The sequence below is a fragment of the Rhinolophus hipposideros genome (assembly GCF_964194185.1).
Source record: "Rhinolophus hipposideros genome assembly, chromosome: 21".
In the NCBI taxonomy this organism is placed as follows: domain Eukaryota; kingdom Metazoa; phylum Chordata; class Mammalia; order Chiroptera; family Rhinolophidae; genus Rhinolophus; species Rhinolophus hipposideros.
The window spans coordinates 36738580-36756464 of record NC_138067.1 but is presented as its reverse complement, the minus strand read 5'-3'; the positions used below and the strand labels follow the sequence as shown (position 1 = coordinate 36756464).

General features: G+C 38.2%; 1 protein-coding gene across 3 annotated transcripts in view; it reads left to right on the top strand.

Annotated features, from left to right (window-relative positions):
* Positions 1-12806, top strand: part of LOC308490644 (uncharacterized protein) — a 65898-nt gene extending 53092 nt beyond the window's left edge. For 2 of the 3 annotated variants that reach the window (XM_081033187.1, XM_081033188.1), the window contains exons 3-5: positions 3777-3903; positions 4175-4267; positions 5542-12806. In XM_081033187.1, coding sequence (XP_080889313.1) covers positions 3777-3903; positions 4175-4267; positions 5542-7874 — 2553 coding nt within the window. In that variant the 3' untranslated portion in view covers positions 7875-12806. The remainder of the gene's footprint in view (positions 1-3776; positions 3904-4174; positions 4268-5541) is intronic. The other variant, XM_081033189.1, reaches the window with a different exon arrangement.
* Positions 12807-17885: the final 5079 nt, after the last annotated feature.

The window sequence follows — 17885 nt, the reverse complement described above, 5'->3', positions numbered from 1 at the left end:
ACTAATGGCAGTGCTTTTGGCCAAAGTATTTAAAGAGTTCCTAGAAATTTTTCCAGTTGAATCTTAATATTGCCATCAGTACATTCAACTAAACCCGAAGATTGAGCATGGCCAGCACAGTGAAAATAGTGTAGAACTGGCCAAATAGCACAGATTTGTAGCACTTGTCCAGTAAAATGGGTTCCTCAATCACTGGAGTTCGAGAGGAGTTCCCAAGTAGGAATAATCTCTAATAGGACTTTAGCCACTGTACAGGCATTAGCTTGTCTACAAGAGAAAGCTTCAGTCCGGCAAGCAAACATACATATCATGACTAAAACATATTTGTATCCATAAGATGGGGGGAGCTGTATGAATCTATTTGCCAAACCTCAAATGGTCCATTAGGCAATTTAAAATGTCCAGGGCCAGTGTGAACTGGCTTCCCTGGATTGTCCTTCAGACAGGTGAGACACATAAGGTAGGCATTTTTTGCAGCATGGTTAATATCTCACCACTTATATTGATTCATGCATGCTATCATTTTGTCAGTGGACCAATAGTATAATGTATATACAGTAGTCAGCAGTGGAAATTTTAGAGTTTCTGGTAGGACTGGATTGTTATTTATTCTGAACCCGAGCTTTCTCATATCAAACCTACAGTTGTTGGATTTCCAATCTTCTTTTTTTTTTCCCAAAGCAATTGTTGGGTTTCTCTGACCAATTTTTCTAAATTATCAACTGGGGAAACATCTCTTTGGACCATGATGGAGGTTTGACTGTTGCTGATGCCTTTTAGGGCACCATTCTTAGCAGAAATGTCAGCAAGGTGATTTCTTTTAGCTTCCAGAGAGTCAAGTTTAGCATGTCCTGGAATCTTAATAATAGCTAAAGCATGAGGTAAAAGTATAGCATTCAATAATTCCTGAATATACAGACAATTTTTTAATTTTGTCTTCGTTAGAAGTAAGGAAACCACTTGCTTCCATAGCATTCCAAAGTCATGAACTACTCCAAAGGCATATCTATTATAAGTATAAATGCTGGCAGGTTAAACCTTTGCTAAAATGCAAGCTCAAGTGAGGGCATATAATTCAGCCTGCTGTGCTGAAGTAGCCAAAGGCAAAGATGCTGCCTCGATGACTTCAAAAGGGGGTGCAATAGTCCAACCACAAGAGTAATTACCATTTTCAGTTTTTAAGTATGAACCATCTGTAAACCACGAGAAACCAGCTTTACCCAGGAGTCTCCTGCACATCATCACGAGGAGTCAGGAGGTGATCTGTCAGTGTGAAGCAGTCATGAGGGACTTCATCAGTCTCAAAAGGGAGAAAAGTAGCTGGATTAAAGTTATTACAATATGAGAGTTTTACATGAGAAGGATTTCATAGGAAGTAAGGCAGCGAACTGAAAGACGCTAGGTGTGTTGAGATTCAGGAGAGCTACTGCGTGAGGTACAAAGATGGTTAGAGGGGATCCTGTGACAGTTTCCTCTGTGGCCTTAACCAAGAGGGCAGTAACCAAGAGGCTCTAAGGCAAGAGGGGGTATTCGTGAGCCACAGAGTCCAGTTGCTGACTGTAGTATCCTAGGGCTTTATATTGATCCCCATGTTCTTGAGTGAGTACCCCAAGGGCATTCCCTTTTCAAGCACAGAAAGGAGAAAGGGAATCTGATAGTTAGGATGCCCAAGACAATGTGAATTTATTAAACTCTAGGAGGGATATCTTGTTGTGGAGAGTGCCATTCAGCTTCAAGTTGTTGTCCTTTCAGTCTTAGTTGTGGAGGGCGCAGCTCAGCTCCAGGTCCAGTTGCCGTTGCTAGTTGCAGGGGGCGTAGCCCACCATCCCTTGCAGGAGTCGAACCGGCAACCTTGTGGTTGAGAGGATGCGCTCCAACCAACTGAGCCATCCGGGAGCTCAACGGCAGCTCAGCTCGAGGTGCCATGTTCAATCTTAGTTGCAGGGGGCACCATCCCTTGGGGGACTCGAGGAGTTGAACCATCAACCTTGTGGTTGAGAGTCCACTGGCCCATTGAACCGGCAACCTTCGGAGTTAGGAGCATGGAACTCTAACCACCTGAGCCACCAGGTCGGCCCTATACTTATCTTCTTCACTGGAAACAATTGAGCAACCTTAATGATTATTGTCTAGAACCATTATTTTGTTAGGAGTTGCAAAACGGTGATAGTCTAATTCTATCCTAACTTCATTTATTATCTATCCTAACTTCTAATTCTGTCCTAACTTCATTTATTAGAATCATTCTATAAGGAATTTTTTCTAATTATTTATTTGGTTGTCAAGCAATACAAATCCTATAGAAAAAAATTAATATAAACCTTAATTACTTACAGTAAAAAAATCCATACTTGTTTGATCAAACCATTTTTCCCATAACCATCTTGTTGACACATCACGCAGATTTCTTTTTATTTACATAGAGCTATTTGCTGTTCCCCAAACTCATGTGTTTTCCTATCCCCACATCTTTGCTTTTGTTTTATCTAGGAAATGACCTCCTTCTCTCCCCATTCTGTATTAAACTTCTCAACTTTCAGCTTATATTCCTCAAGTAATATAAACTTACTCCCCCATGGAGAATGTACAGTTGGCCCTTGAACAACACAGGTTTGACTGCATGAGTCAACTTATACGCAGATTTTTTCAATAAATACTGTAAATATACGAGTATTTTCTCTTCATTATGATTTTCTTAACATTTTTTTCTCTAGCTTTATTGTAAGACTATATTATATAATACACATAACATGTATTTATCAACTATTTATGTTAACAGTAAGGCCTCTGATTAACACTAATCTATGAGTAGTTAAATTTGGGGGAGTCAGAAGTTATACGTGTATTTTCAATTGAGTGGTAGACCGGCGCCCCTAGCCCCCATGTTGTTCAAGGGTCAACTGTATTTTTTCTTTTTTGGTCCCTCAGTTTTGTTTTTAACATTTTACTAAACGGTGTCTTCTTTTTCTCTTCTTCTGAAACTTAGGTCTTGTTTATTTTCCAAGTCTTTTAAGTTGCAATAAGATTACAAACATGAATAATTCACTTTTGTTTTCTCAAAACTGGCCTAATGGCTTGTTCTAAATTGCTCAGAAACTACTCACAGGTTGTTCATCTAGTTACTAGAAGACTAAAAGAAACTCTATTCAGTTTTCAGTTTTGAAAAATGAGTAATTGACTGATGATTAAGTGTAGAAAAAATAGCAGAAATTCTTTATTGGATTTCTTTCTTCCACAAAATATTATGTAAAACTAGATGTTTAATATGCATTCTATGTGAGAAACCATTTTTTAAAAGTTCTTGGATTACACAGGTATATGCATTTGTGAAAACTTCAAATGATACACCGAGAATGTGCATTTCATTAAATCTTACCTAATAAAGGGTAAACAAATATTATATTTTAGTTAATGATTTGCATTCTGAACTATCTAGTAAGAAGTGTACTGGTCTACAGTTTATTTTGAAATGCACAAAACATTAAGATGGATTGATGGATGGATAAAAGGATGGGTAAATGTGTAATAAAACAAGTAGAGTAAAATGTTAGTGATGGATCCTAAGTAGTGGGTATACAGGTTTTCACTATATAATTTTTTAAAGTTTTTTGTATGTTGTTGTTAAATCTTTATAATAACGTGTTAGGGAAATTGGGGTGGGGGGATTTTTTTAAAGAGAGGGTAAATTAACCAAACCCAAGTTCCATATTCCTAAATGTAGTCTCTCCATCCCCCAAAGCTAACTATTCACATTGAAAAGGAATGTGCTCTTACAGCGATCAGTGTCCTTCAGAGATGTGGCTGTAGATTTCAGCAGAGAGGAGTGGCAGCATCTAGACCTTGCTCAGAAAAACCTGTACCGGGATGTGATGCTGGAGACCTACAGCCATCTGCTCTCAGTTGGTAAGCACAGACACCTGGGTATCTGAGGGTAGGCCACACTGAGTTTCCATTCTCAGTTGCTAAATGCTGTGAGACGTCTGAAATATGTAATGGTTTTCTCCTTGATTTGTCTAGGATTCTTTAACCCTTTTGGGCACTCTGAATATTACTCTGTTCCCAGAGATATATGATTACTTTCCTGAAGAACAAAGCATCATTCAACAAGACTTTATTGATTGAACTCTGAAACACAACTAGCTGGACCCAGTCCTTTACCATTTCTCATGAACAGGGTATCAAGTTCCTGAACCAGAGGTTTTCATGGTGGAGCACGGAAAGAAGTCATGGACATTGCAGGATGAGAGCCCACATCAGAGCTGTTCAGGTAAGTGTGCCCAGATGGGAGACAGCAGAGTAAATCTCAGTTGTCTTGAGAAAGATTAGTATTTTTGAAATGCTATGAAGATGACTCTTCTTGAAGGTTCTAAATCTTTTGTATTGCTTGAGGACCCTTGACAGTGTCCTCTCAAATAACTAAATGCCTTCTACATGAATGCCTTTGTCATTTCTGTCTCATTTCTTGGCTTTTTGGATTTTGGATCATGTACCAGTCTGCCTAATTAAAGATTTTCTTTTTCTCTTGGTTATGCTCCTTTTTTCTAAGATTCTTTTTCTTTCTTCCTTCCCCATTGTCCAAGATTCTTTCTTTATACATTCAGGCATTCATGGATGTGCTTTCTTTAAAAAGTACTATATGTTGCACACTCTCACTTCTGTTAGTCTTCCTTCCTTCCTTCCTCTGTCTCTTTCCTCACTGTGAGATGCCTCTGAACTTTACCTCCGACCAGACTCTCTTCCTTTTTTCTCCGTAGGAACTGACATGGGATTTCTTACTGTTCCATTCCCCATGTCTTTTATCTAACCAATGACTTAGGGTTCACTGTCATTTTAGAAGTACCTTTCTGACATTTCTTGTCAGTGTTGTTTGAGTATCTTCACAGTGTCTGGGGGTGTATATGCCTGGTTGGCAGATTTTTGTAATTGTTTTGTTTCTGTACTTCATATGACTGGTTTGAGTTTAATCATGATCCTTATTTTGGATATATTATCATCATCAGTCTGGGTAAGGATTCTCTTTTTATTTGATTTTTCAATCTTTTCTTTCTTATCTCCATACCCATCTCACTTTCCACCACAGGCAATTACTTTGTATGATGGAAATATTTTTTTATTCATGCATATTCTTTTAAAATTTAAAGTGACTTTGGGTATGTATTATTAGTTTATATAAATGTTATAACACTATCTTGTTCTTTCCTTAATTTTTCCACATCTGTCCATGGTACAATATTCATAAAGTTTATTTCCTCTAACTGCTGAATTGTATCCCAGAATGTTTCCTATCACCACTATAACCAGCCTCCTCATCCGATGATTCACCCTCATCCTTTTCTGTGTTCAACCTGGATGAGCCATATGATCGTCCCTTCTAGCCTTTGCTAGCTGCTCTGTGAACTGCAATTATCTCTTCATTCTCCTTTGAGAAGGAGAGTTTGGGTTTCGAACCTCCTAGCAGGGAATTTCTGAGAAAGCTTCTTTCTACATTGACAGGGAGGGGAGGTGATGCCACAAGTGATGTTATGTTGTATTTTATTCTAGAAAAATTGTGGCAGATTGGTGACCAGATAGAAAGCCATCAGCAAAGAGGAAACAGATATTTAAGAGATGGTGCTTTCATCAAGGAAATAATGAGTACAAAGAGGGATTATGACTATAAGGACAGTAGAAAAATAATTCATGTAAGCCAAAACATTCCTTCCCCAAAAAGACCCCATCAATGTGACTCATTTGGAAATGCTTTGAAGGATAATTTAGATTTATACAGTCATAATAGAAACAATGAGTCAAAGAACATTCATAAGATTACCGAATATGGTAAAATTTCTTCTTATACTGACCAGGAGTGTACTCCAACAGGAGAGAAATTATGGGACCATAATCAATGTGGAAAAATCCTAAGCTATAAACTAGCACCCTCTCAACATCAGAAAATTCATACAGTAGAGAAATCTCACAAATGTACTGAACTTGGAAAGATCTTCACCCAGAAGTCACAACTCAAGGTACATTTGAAAGCTCATACAGGAGAAAAACTCTATGTATGTATTGACTGTGGGAAGGCTTTTGTACAGAAGCCAGAGTTTATTATACATCAGAGAACCCATACCCGAGAGAAGCCCTACAAGTGCAATGAATGTGGAAAAGCCTTTTTCCAAGTATCTTCTCTCTTCAGGCATCAGAAAATTCATACAGGAGAAAAGCTCTATGAATGCCATCAATGTGGGAAAGGCTTCTCTTACAACTCAGATCTCAGTATACATCAGAAAATTCATACTGGAGAGAGACACCATGAATGCAGTGATTGTGGCAAAGCATTCACACAGAAGTCCACACTAAAGATGCATCAGAAAATTCATACAGGTGAGAGATCCTATATATGTATTGAATGTGGACAGGCCTTTATCCAGAAGACACACTTGATTGCACACCGAAGAATTCATACTGGAGAAAAGCCATATGAATGCAATAACTGTGGGAAGTCCTTCATTTCCAAGTCACAACTCCAGGTGCATCAACGAATTCACACAAGAATGAAACCCTTTATGTGTCCTGAATATGGGAAGGTCTTTAATAATAGTCCCAACCTCATTACACATAAGAAAGTTCAAGTTAGAGAGAAATCTTCTATATGTACTGAATGCGGTAAGGCCTTTACATACAGGTCAGAGTTGATTATACATCAGAGAATTCACACTGGAGAAAAACCTTATGAATGCAGTGACTGTGGAAAAGCCTTCACTCAGAAGTCAGCACTCACTGTGCATCAGAGAATTCATACAGGAAAAAAATCATATGTCTGCATGAAGTGTGGGCTAGCCTTCATTCAGAAGGCACACTTGATGGCACATCAGATAATTCATACGGGAGAGAAACCTCATAAATGTCACTGTGGGAAATCCTTTACTTCCAAGTCACAACTCCATGTGCATAGACGAATTCACACTGGAGAAAAACCCTATATGTGCACTAAATGTGGGAAGGCATTCACCAACAGATCAAATCTCATTACACATCAGAAAACTCACACAGGAGAGAAATCCTATATATGTCCTAAGTGTGGAAAGGCCTTTACACAAAGGTCAGACTTGATTACCCATCAGAGGATTCATACTGGAGAGAAACCTTATGAATGCAATACCTGTGGAAAAGCCTTTACCCAGAAGTCACACCTCAATATACACCAGAAAATTCACACTGGAGAGAGACAGTATGAATGCCAAGAATGTGGGAAAGCCTTCAACCAGAAATCAATACTCATTGTGCATCAGAAAATTCATACAGGAGAAAAACCCTATGTATGTACTGAGTGTGGAAGAGCCTTCATCCGGAAGTCAAATTTCATTACTCATCAGAGAATTCATACTGGAGAGAAACCTTATGAATGCTGTGATTGTGGGAAATCCTTTACCTCCAAATCTCAACTCTTGGTGCATCAACCAATTCACACAGGAGAAAAACCATATGTGTGTGCGGTGTGTGGGAAAGCCTTTAGTGGCAGGTCAAATCTCAGTAAACACCAGAAAACTCATACTGGAGAAAAGCCCTACATCTGTTCTGAATGTGGCAAGACTTTCAGACAGAAATCAGAGTTGATTATACATCATAGAATTCATACTGGAGAGAAACCTTATGAATGCAGTGACTGTGGCAAATCTTTTACTAAGAAATCACAGCTCCAAGTGCATCAGCGAATTCACACAGGAGAAAAACCTTATGTGTGTTCTGAGTGTGGAAAGGCTTTTACTGACAGGTCAAATTTGAATAAACACCAGACAACACACACTGGAGACAAACCTTATAAGTGTGTAGTCTGTGGGAAAGGCTTCGTCCAGAAATCAGTGCTCAACGTGCATCAGAGTATTCACACTTGAGAGAACTGTGTGAGAAAATCTCAGTGAGATCAGTTCTGATTGTACATTATTGAATTCATGCAGCAGAAAAATGTGCACATAATCCTAAGTAGAAATGCCCCATCAGGATGTAACATTACTGTTTAGAAGAGGACCTCTGAGAGGGCCCTGACTGAGGGGAGTCACCAGCCTCATTAAACCTTGAGGCATTCATACTGAGAAGGAACTTTTTCAATTTGATACATTAAAAGAGGCCTCAAAAATATGGAACACTGTTACCAAATTCTGGATAGGAAAGATTATGTTAAATCATGTTGACAGTAATCTATTTTTTACTGTGGAATAGGTGAAGTGCCAACAAGTTAAATGGTGGAACAACATAACATCTACCATAGTAACAAACCCTAAGTTCTGTGAGATGTTTGTTGCAAAACACATTGTCTAACAAACTTTTGAGTGTTTTTCATTCTTGTGTTGAATCTAAGATGGTTGTGCTACCGAATCCCCCATCAAGTATTTCTATAAAGAAAGAGATACCACAATAAAATAATACTTTATATGTACAAACACAAACCTCAGCGTGTATGTTGATTCCCCATTATCCTCCAGCATCCTCACTTGTAAACTCCCCGTTAGCCACTAGTAGAGTGTCTTCGACCCTCATGAGTCCCCAGCACATTGTCTTCTGACTCCCATAATTGCATTATAATGGTCCATGAGTGCTAAACACTATGTGTGTTGACTGCCATAATCTCCCAGACAGTACTTACCTACCTGTGTTTAGTTCTCAGTGTAGTGCCTTGTGAATTCCCACTACCCTCAGGAAAGCTTCTGAGGTAAAAATTTTCTGGTCTCCTTAGTCAGCTCTTCATCCCAGCCCCCTCTTTTCTGTCACAGTTCTTCTAGCTCATTCACCTTCCTTAATGCCCTGACCTTCATAATCATAAGAAGAAATCAATCACATGTTAAAACAAACCCTAACATACCTTCACTGTCTTCTCTGTGTGTATCTTTATGCTCCACATGTGCTCCACAAGGACCTTCTCCCCCATGTGCCTCAAACACATCAGTTTAGATCCTGACCCCGGGCCTTTGCATTTGCATTGCCCTCTTCAAAGAGCATAGCTCCTCATTGTATCTGGTTTGCTCCTTCATATCCTCTTCCAATGGCACCTCTACACAGAGACCTTCCCTCCCTGCCTGGTTTGAAATTCCAACCCCACCCTTCCTCCTTTATCCTTCTCTAAAGCACTTACTGCCATGATGTTCTGTATATTTCACTTATTTGTTTTATGCCTCCCACACTAGAATGTTTTTCCCTGTTTTGTTCACCACTATGAGTCTAGACCCATGCCCGACATACACCAGGCATTCCATAAATGCACACTGTGAAGTGTTGACTCTACTCATCCCATGACTTCCCTTTGATTCTTTTATACTGTAGCATAAGAAATGCTCCAATGGGGAGAACCAAGTTGCCTAACACACCAGGCTTTTTCACCTCCATTCTTTACCTGGGCTGCACCTCCTTCCAGGCCCTAAAGCTGTAACATTGTAAACCTTTTGGCCTGATACCAACCTGTTTAAAGAAGGGAAAACTGAGGCACAGGAAATTCCATATAGATGCTTCGTGTTTGAGGATTCCCTGCCATATTAATATTATGTCCTGATACTTTAATTACCCCTCTAGCAGCATGGCTCTTGTGTCCCCCTCCGTTACTTGTCCATCACAATAATAGTGACCAGTTATCTTTCATTACCCTTTTTAGAAATGTCCATAACTATCCCCAACGCAGCATGTGGTGATGCCCCCAGTACCCTCTCTGAACTCTGATGTGTACCATTAACCTGTTTCCCTCCCCCTAAGTAAGGACGAAGACTAGTAACACACCATAAACTCCACATTACCTGTGTGCATTTTGGAGTCTCCACTACCCTCTACCATAGGACCCTCATAAACAACCAGCACAATATCTTTTGATTCCCATTACCCACTAACACAGTATGTGTGACTCCTCCATTAAATCCTAGTAGTATCTACTATTTCCTATTGGCTGCCTCTAACACAATGGATGCTGATTCCCCATTGCCCACATTTCTTCCTGAGACCCTTCAGTGTGGGTACTGCAATGTCTCCAGCACTGCTTCTCCACATCTGCACTATTTGCATGGACAGGAGCCCTGGAGGATGGAGGAGGGATGAGGTCCTAGCCTTATAGACCCCTTCAGGGAATTGTTGGCTTGGAGTGGTCTGGAGGACCTAGGGGCCCCAGGAGACCACAAGCTGACCTTCCCATTTACTATATGAGGAGGGATGCAAGCAGAATACAGAAAGTTGTGGATATGGATTGAAATTCTGGTTCCAACATTGACCTGCTGAGGGACTCTGGGCCAGCCCAGCAACTTCCCCATGGGCTTAATTGCCTTACCTGTAAAATGGAATTGCGGAGCATTAAGTGACTTCATATGGGTCACATGAAGGGAGCAGGGCTGGTGGAGACCAACAATGGTATTCTGTTGTTGATAATAGTAGTAGTTATAAATTGACACAAACATCTGACCAGGCTGCATGGCTGTGCCCAAATCTCACAAAGGGAAACACTATAAATTACTTTCAGTTATTTCTTCTGTATTTATTATAACAATATTATAGTAATGATATGTCTAAAAGTCAGATTTCTTGAGACAATTTATGTACATTAACATTTACCCTTTTCAGTATACAGTTTTGTGAATTTGGACAAACACAAACACATACACTGAAGTAATTAAGACAAAGAACTGTTCCTTCATTACTCTAAATTCCCTCCTGTCCCTTTTTAAGTCAATTCCTCTTCCCACTTCCAGACCCCTTGGAGTCACTGATCTGAGCTGTTTCCTCTCTCTATAGTTTTGCCCTTTCCACAATGTCACATGAATGTGTGTGTACCCATATATTTGTAAGTATGTATGTATCCCCTTTTGAGTCTGACTTCTTTCACTTAATATGCTGTATTCGAGATTTATCCATATGGTTGTATGAGATACAAATGTAAAATAAGCTGATGTAAAGACACTCAGCATCATTAGTCATCAGGAAAATGCAAATTAAAACTATGATGAGATACCACTCCACACCTATTAGAATGGCTTTGGGCATACTTGTCAGAGCACAATGAGCAGGTCTATAGGTTAGGTTTTGGGGTGGGCAAGACCCTGTTGAGGTACAACTGGGGTGGGACAGGGCATGCTGGGGCAGAGTGAGTGGGCTCTTTTGGAATCACTTTGGAGGTGACTGTGGTATTTCAGAATCATGGCTAAAAAATTAAAAACATAGTACCAAAAGTTGGCAAGGATGCAGAGCAATGGAAACTTTCATGCATTGCTTGTGGGAAGGTAAAATGGTATATACACTCCGGACACAAGATTGGCAAGTTCTCATGAAGTTAACCTAGCAATGCCACTCCTAGGGCAGCTGAGCACTCAGACCCTCTGTCTGCATTTGTGAGGCCATTACAGCCCCAGTCTTGGGTCAGACATCTAGCTTCTGGGGAAGGTCTGCCCCTGTCTGCATACTATTGCCCCTCCATACTGTTGCCCTAGAGAAATAAAAATTTATGTATGTAACTGAATGTTCACTGAAACTGTGTATAAGTTCCAGAAGACTGGAGACTACCCAAATGTCCATCAGTGGGTGAATAAACAAATTGCAGTACATCTATACAATGGAATACTAGTACTCAGCCATAAGAAGGCTGATTTATGACACCATAAACAAATGATTTATTGACACAGCTACAACATAGATGAATCTCAAAAGTGTTGTGTTTTATGTGGTAATTCAAATTATATTTGATAAAACATTATTAGATATTATAAATACAAATATATTTGTATGTTTATATGTGCACAGTATTATATACTATAGTAGTACTATTTATATTTATATAGCACATCATAATATTGTATGTTCCTTATAATAAAATGTTTCTATTATATGTACTGTATGATTACATATTAGATTATGTTATTTATATTTTTTTTAATTAAAGTTTATTGGGGTGACAATTGTTAGCAAAGTTACATAGATTTCAGGTGTACAATTCTGTAACACATCATCTGTATATCACATTGTGTGTTTACCACCCAGAGTCAGTTCCATTTCCATCACTATATATTGGAATTTTTATATTTTTGTATATCAGACTTTCACATAACAGTTATTTGTGTTTTTCCATGTTTACATTTCATGTTTATAGTGTAAAATTATAACTATAATAAAAGAGAGCATAGAAGAGCCTGCAGTTGTAGCTGGTCCATGTTTTTATTATTTATCAACAAGTTCAGTTCTGGCTATTTTAAAAATGATTTTAATATGTATAAATTTCTAAAAATTACTTATCTTATTAAAGTATAGTTTACATACAATATTACATTAATTTCAGGTATACAACAGTGATTAGATATTTATATACCTTAAAATATGATCACCATGGTAAGTCTAGTATCCATCCGTCGCTGTATAAGTTAGTACAATATTATATTCTCTGGGCTTTACATTATATCCCCTGACTTATTTATTTTATAACTGGAAGTTTGTATTTCTTATTCCCTTTTACCTTTTCCCCTCTGGCAGCCATCAGTTTGTTCTCTGTGTCTATGAGTCTGTTTATCTTTCGTTTGTTGTTTTGTTTTTTAGATTCCATGTATAGGTAAAATCATACAGTATTTGTCTTTCTGTGTCTGACATATTTCTCTTAGCATAATATCTTCTAGGTCCATCCATAGTGTTGCAGATGGCAAGATTTCCTTTTTTATGGCTGAATAATATTCTGTTGTGTGTATTGTGTCTGTGTACACACACACACACACACACACACACACACACACACACACCCCATATCTTCATCCTTTCATCTATCGATGGAAACCTAAGTTGCTTCCATATCTTGTCTATTGTAAATAGTGCTGCGAATAACGGGTGCATATATCTTTTTGAATTAGTGTTTTCATTTTCTTTGAATTAATGTCCACGAGTGGAATTGCTGGATTCTATTAATTTCTTGAGGAAACTCCATACTGTTTTCCATAGTGTCTACACTGATTTACAATCCCACCAACAATGCATGAACGATCCCATTTCTCCACATCCTCACTAACACTTGATATTTGTTGACTTTTCTATAATAGCCATGCAGACAGGTGTGAGGCGATATCCTGTTGTGATTTTGATTTGCATTTCCCTGATGATTAGTGATGTTAAGCATCTTTTCATGTCTGTTGGCCATCAGTATGTCTTCAGAAAAATGTCTATTTAGGTCCTCTGCCCACTTTTTAATCTAAGTGTTGTGGGGGTTTTTTTTATGTTGAATTGTATGACTTCTTTATACACTGGATATAAACCCCCTTATCACAAATACCACTCTCAAATATCCTCTCCCCTTAACTAGGTTGACTTTTCATTTTGTTGATGGTTTTTTTCATTGTGCAAAAGCTTTTTAGTTTGACATAGTCCCATTTATCTTTGCTTTTGTAAACATTGTCCAGGGACACATATCAAAAAGAAAATTGCTAATGCCAATGTAATTGAGTTTACTGCCTAAGTTTTCTTCTAAGAGTTTCAGATCTTATATTTAGGTATTTCATACATTTTGAATATATTTGTGTATATTGTGTAAGAAAGTGGTCCAAAATTATCACAACTATGGTGGTGACAATGGCCTGACAGAGAATTGCAGTCCATGTCCCAAGTGCCTATCAGTGGTATATGCCTGAGCTTGGCCTACCAGAACTTCATCTTCTGGTTCTCTTTGTACTGAGAAGTGATTCCAGGGGGTTGTACCTTGGAGGATGAGGGTTGCTGCTAAGAAAATGCTCTTAATTTTTTTTTCCACCCTGTCTATTAGCCCCTCAACCTTAGGTTGGCACACTGCTTAGGTTGGCATACATTTCCTCTTGTGGTTTTCAATATGATATTATTGATTGTGATCCCGCTAAGGGCTCTTAGTGCTGGTTATTAAAGAAAACTAGATCCTTTTCATGTTCATCACCACTTTACAGGTGACAATTATCTGACGGGGAGAATTTTAGTCATTGACAATTATCTGGGGAGAATTTTAGTCGTTGACCCATGTGCCCACCCCTGGGACATGCCTTAAATGGGACTCGACACAGTTGTCATCAGAGTCCAGACCCCAGCACTTCACCTCCAGGTGCTCCTGATGGTCTCCTCTAAGACACACACACAGTGCCTTGCCTGAAAGCCAACACACTTTTTCCTACAGTGTTGGAGTCATGTCTTCTCTCCAGACACCCCTGACTGCCACCCCGAAACACCACACACCCAGTCATAGCTAATTGCCTCACCCAACAAAGTCTGGGTCACTCCCTAATGGAACCACGTGGCTCCCACTAGGGCATGTTTGCCAGCTGGTTCTACCAAGGCCTTATTTCTTCCTAGACAAAACACAGTCTCACATCATGTTTTGAATCTTGCCTTCCAGTAGGTGGAAAACCATTGTTAAGACAGAAGACTGAGAAAGATTTTGCTCAATGAATATGACACACTTGTCTAGGCAAGGCACCTAGAGAACAAAGAATCCACTGGGTAGGCAAATCCCACCCATGCTTATCTCACCCACTTCTATGGACCTCGGCTTTCAACTCCAAAATGCTGGGCTCTGGGAAGGATGGAGAAGAGCATTGAGGGGAGGGGACGGGGAGAAGAGTAGATCGCACTCCCATCTTTCTCTTCTCAGGTCCAGAGTTTGTAGACTGCTGGGTCTCTGCCACCACCACCACTGCTTCCTCCTTTGCTGTGGTGGCAGCCTGATGTGCTGGAGAAATGCTGGCACACAGTGCACTGCGTTGGACTCAAATCCAGACTGGGATGGTTGGGAATATCAGAGGAAAGGGAGAGATGAAATTTTGTGAGGCGGGGTGGTAGGGAGGTGGGGTGAGGAGGAATGTGGGGTAGGGTCTGGCAGTGAAATTTCCCAGTTCCACTGGAAGTAATGGTGTGCACCAAGTGTCAGAGATCTTCCTGATATTTAACTGCCACATATGGATGTGGGACCAGCCCATTTTGCATCTCTGCCCCTCCTAGCAGTATCGACATGGATTCTTCTGTACATCCTTAGTTATAGGACTCTGTTCGGCTAGACTTCAGGGGATTCTCAATGATGGTTGTTCTATACTTTAGTTGTAATTTTGATGTGGTTGGGAGAGGAGGCGAGCACAGCATTTACCTACTCCACCGTCTTGACCATATGCTCATGCAAATTGTTTTTCCACTATATATAAGGTGTTGTTTTTCTTACTGCTTTCAAGATCTTTTTCTGTGTTTTTAATTTTCAGAAGTTTAACTATGATGTGTCTTTGTGTGGATTTATTTATTCTATCTGGTGTTTTTTCACCTTCTTGAATTTGTAGGTCTATGTGTTATTTTAAATGAAATTTGGGATGTGTTCAACTATTAATTATTTCGAGCAATTAATACTTTTAATTACTATTAATTACTATTTAATTAATTAAAAGTTTAATTACTATTAATTACTATTTAATTAATTAAAAGTTTAATTACTATTAATTACTCTAATTAGCCTCTCCTTTTCCTCCTCCTTTCTAAGACATCGAGGATAAGAATGTTAGGTCTTTTATTGCCGTGTCACAGATTCCAGAGGTTCTGATCTTTTTCTACAGTCTGTTTTCTCTCTGTTGTTGAGATTGGGTAATCTGTAATGCTCTGTCTTCAAGTTCATCGATATTTTTTCCCCCTCCCTTATCCCCTGCATTCTTCTGTTTAGCCCAGCCATTGAGTTTTTAAATTTGGTGATTGCATTTTTTAGTTTTAAAATTTCCATTTGGCTCTTCTTTGTATCTTCTATTTATTTGCTCAGACTTTCTATTTTTCATTTCATTTTTTTTCCTATGTGCTCATTAAAGCATTTTTATGATGGCTGCTTTAAAATTTTTGTCAGATAATCTAATGTTTGTTATTTCAGCTTTTACATCTATTGATTGTCTTTTTTCATTTAGTGATTTGTTTTAGTATATTCAGAATTGAACAACCATAACCATAATCTAATTTTAGAACTTTTTAAAACACTCCCAAAAGAAACTCCATACACATTACAATTATTCCATTTTCCTGCTCCTTTCATCCCAATCCAGCCCCAGGCAATCACTAATTTTCTTTCTGTCTCTGTGGATTTGCCTGTTCTGGACATTTCACATAAATGGAATCATATAATATGAAATTTTTCATGATTGGCTTCTTTTACTTTGCATAATATTTTCAAGGTTCACTCATATTGTGGCACATACCAGTACTTCATTCTTTTTTATTGACAAATAATATTCCATGGTGTGGATATACCACATTTTGTCATAATTTATTAATTGGTGGACATTTAGGTTGTTACTATTTTTGTATTAATTTTGTATTTTCCTGAGAGTCTCTAATTATTTCAAAATGAAAATTGAAAACTGAAAATGTGATTTTCAGCCAGTATTGAAAAATCTCTCTGGCCTAGAACTATTTACATTCAAATTGGTCAACATGAATAGAATAAAAGCAACATATAGAACTAAGGGAGTATCCCAAAGTTTGAATACTATGGAACCTAAAATCTCTATCATTTACTATGTTGTATCTCACAAATTTTCTGTTATTTCACATTATATTTCATATTATTTCTTGTTATGAACGTATGCGTCATTAAAGGGTTTACATGGGAACACTGGTTTTTGTTATTTTATTTTCTTCCTTACTTTGAGTTATTAACATAATTAAAGTTAATATGCTTGAATTCACTGGAAACCTGTTTGTTTATGATATCTTTTTATATTTTACATATTACTGTTGCCTGCAAACTATAATTCTTTCCCATTTTTGTATGTTTTGGTATCTTAATATTTAAAGCTTATCTTTAAAGTCTATATTTATCTACATCTATATCTATATAGATACATATATATTTAAGCTTTTGAGTCTCTACTGGTAATTAAGATTTCCTCCTCAAGGCCTGGTTTGTACATGCATTCACTTAGGAAGATTTTGTTATTGCTATTTGTATTAGTTACCTATTGTGTAAAAAAAAAATTGCTTCAAAATGTAGTACCTTAAAACAACACTTATTATGTCACAGTTTTCGTGGGTCGAGAATGCACGCATGATTTAGCTGGGGAACTCAGACTCAGGTCTCTCACAAGGATGCAATCAAGGTTTTAGCCAAGGCTGCAGTCATATCAAGGCTTAGATAGAGAAAGACCCACTTCTGAGCTCATTCGTATGACTGTTGACAGGCTTCAATCTTTGCTAGCTATTGGCTGGAAACATCAGTTCCTTGCCACATAGGCTTCCCAAAGGGTCTGCTCACAACACTGCAGCTTGCTTCCCTAGAGCAAGAGCTGAGAGGTAGACAGAGGGAGGAATGCAGAAGTCACAGTCCTTTTGCAGCTTAATCTCAGAAGTGATACCCAATCTTTATTGCTGTATTGTGTAATTGAATGTCAGTACTCAGGTCCAGCTCACACTCAAGAGGAAGGGATTACACAGGGTGTAAATACTAAGAGTTGGGGATAATTAGGAAATATTTGAAAGATGATCTATCACTATTATTGATTTACTTTCCAATAGGTTAATATTCTTCTTAAATTTATATGCACACACATGTTAAGTAGGGATTCCATTGATTATTTTTGTGTGAGGATGTTAGTTGTTAAGAATCATTTATCATCCATAAACCAACATCCTTTTTGGCCTTCCAGTTTATGATCACATTTTCCCCATCTATATTATTTAATACTTCTAAATATATTTGATCTTTTTCTAAGTAGCCAAAATTGTACCTCATTCTAGTTACTGACTCACTTGCCAAAAGGATGATCATGTCTGTGTTTACCATCATGTGCAGATGCTGTTTCTGTATATACTGCTTTTTACAATGGACGTGAGAGGTATAAAGCCACAAAATGATTCATGTACAGTTGATCCTTGAACAACACAAGTTTGAACTGCATGGGTCCACTTATATATGGATATTTTTCAAT